The sequence below is a fragment of the Felis catus genome, chromosome B1, assembly GCF_018350175.1.
Source record: "Felis catus isolate Fca126 chromosome B1, F.catus_Fca126_mat1.0, whole genome shotgun sequence".
In the NCBI taxonomy this organism is placed as follows: Eukaryota; Metazoa; Chordata; class Mammalia; order Carnivora; family Felidae; genus Felis; species Felis catus.
Genome location: NC_058371.1, coordinates 121,539,630 through 121,541,237, shown reverse-complemented (window position 1 = coordinate 121,541,237; position 1,608 = coordinate 121,539,630). Strand labels below are relative to the sequence as shown.

The 1,608-nt window shown below is 42.5% G+C and overlaps 1 protein-coding gene across 1 annotated transcript; it reads right to left on the bottom strand.

Moving 5' to 3' along the window:
* Positions 1 to 913: 913 nt before the first annotated feature.
* Positions 914 to 1,345, bottom strand: LOC101098379 (40S ribosomal protein S23-like). Its single transcript, XM_045056968.1, has one exon. The coding sequence runs from the start codon at positions 1,343 to 1,345 to the stop codon at positions 914 to 916; it is 432 nt and encodes a 143-aa protein (XP_044912903.1).
* Between the last annotated feature and the right edge of the window lie 263 nt (positions 1,346 to 1,608).

The window sequence follows — 1,608 nt, the reverse complement described above, 5'->3', positions numbered from 1 at the left end:
CCCAGTCTGGCTTCAGCTTGTGCTATCAATCTTCATGCAACACAGGAAGATGTCAAAGGGTTTTTGGGGGCAATAACTGAGAAAATCCACGTGAAATACTTAGCACAGCACCTGGCATAGAGGAAATGCTCAGTAAAAATGAACTAATTATTATTAACCAGGAATTCCTATAAATCGGCAAGGGTGATTGAGATCATTTAAGCACGGCGTGTTCTGTGCAGGTAAACCTTTTGTTGTGCGTGCTATTCTCGTAATTGTCCTCATGATTTGGGTTTATATAATTTCATTCATTAATTCATGAGTTCATTCAATCAGCCAATCTTGCCTCATATGTCACTTTTAGTATGCCAACGCTGTGCCAAGTGCTTTGGTAGGTGACGTGGAGAGACCTTTTTGGGAAAAGGCTCATGGACTCATTTTTCAGGCTAAGTTTTTGCCCTGGTCTTGGAACAGTTTCCCACTCCTGAGATGTTTTATCTCTTAATCTGGAAACTGTGTGCTAAAACTTTATAGCTTTTCACCTAATGTCTGGCTCACTTTTATTTCCTTGAGTATTTTTATTTTGAAATTTAATTTGGGAGGGAGGCAAACCAAAAGAGACTCTTAAATACAGAGAACAAATTGAGGGTTGATGCAGGGGGTGGGGGAGAGGGGGAAATGGGGGCTGGGCATTGAGGAGGGCACTTGCTGGCATGAGCACCGCGTGTTGTGTGAGTGATGAACTACGGGAATCTACCGCAAAAACCAAGAGCACACTTTACACACTGGATGTTAGCCAATTTGCCAATAAATTATGTTTTTAAAAAAGAGCTAACAAACATATTATTTACTTTTAAAAAAAAAGCAAAAACAATGTATTTTTTATTTTTTTAGCATTTGAAAATTTATTATTGTCATTTTTCACCATCAAAACTTACGATCTTGGTCTTTCCTTCTTGCCCTTGTATAAAGTCAAAAGAGAGACCCTGGCTGTTCTGACAATGTTAGAGCCAAATCCAGGAATGTCACTGATCGCATGACCTTTGTGACCAAATCCACCAACAGGAACATCATCATTTTCCTCCGTAAAATTCAAACAACTATCATTGGGCACAAAGGCTGTGATTTTTTGGCCATTCTCAATCAGCTGGACCCTGTCACACTTCCTGATGGCAGAATTTGGCTGTTTGGCTTCAGCCCCTATTTTTTCCAGCACAATTTCCTTTGCGTGGGAAGCACCTCCAAAAGCATTGGCCTTCAGAGCTGTGCCCAGATGGGCTTCCCTGTACTGTTTACCATGCCGCTTCTGATCTCCTAGGTGGCTACGGCACTTCCTGGCAGTATGGAGACCGAGATACTTGCCCATCTGGCGGGTTCCAGGGGCCTGAGCCAAAGAGAGAAACAGCGCAGGAAGGAGCCACCTATTTCCTTAAACGTTTTGAAAACAGGGCTTTCGTTCTGAATGCCATTTTGCTTCTGCTAAGGGGAAGGAGAGAATATGCATAACCTGAAAAGCACTGGTCTCAGAATCAGAACACAAGTTCAAAGCCAGTTCTCTTGGCTCTTTGACCACAGGCAAGTTGCTTAACTGCGTTAAACCTCAGTTCCCTCCTTTGAAGGGAGGTAGCA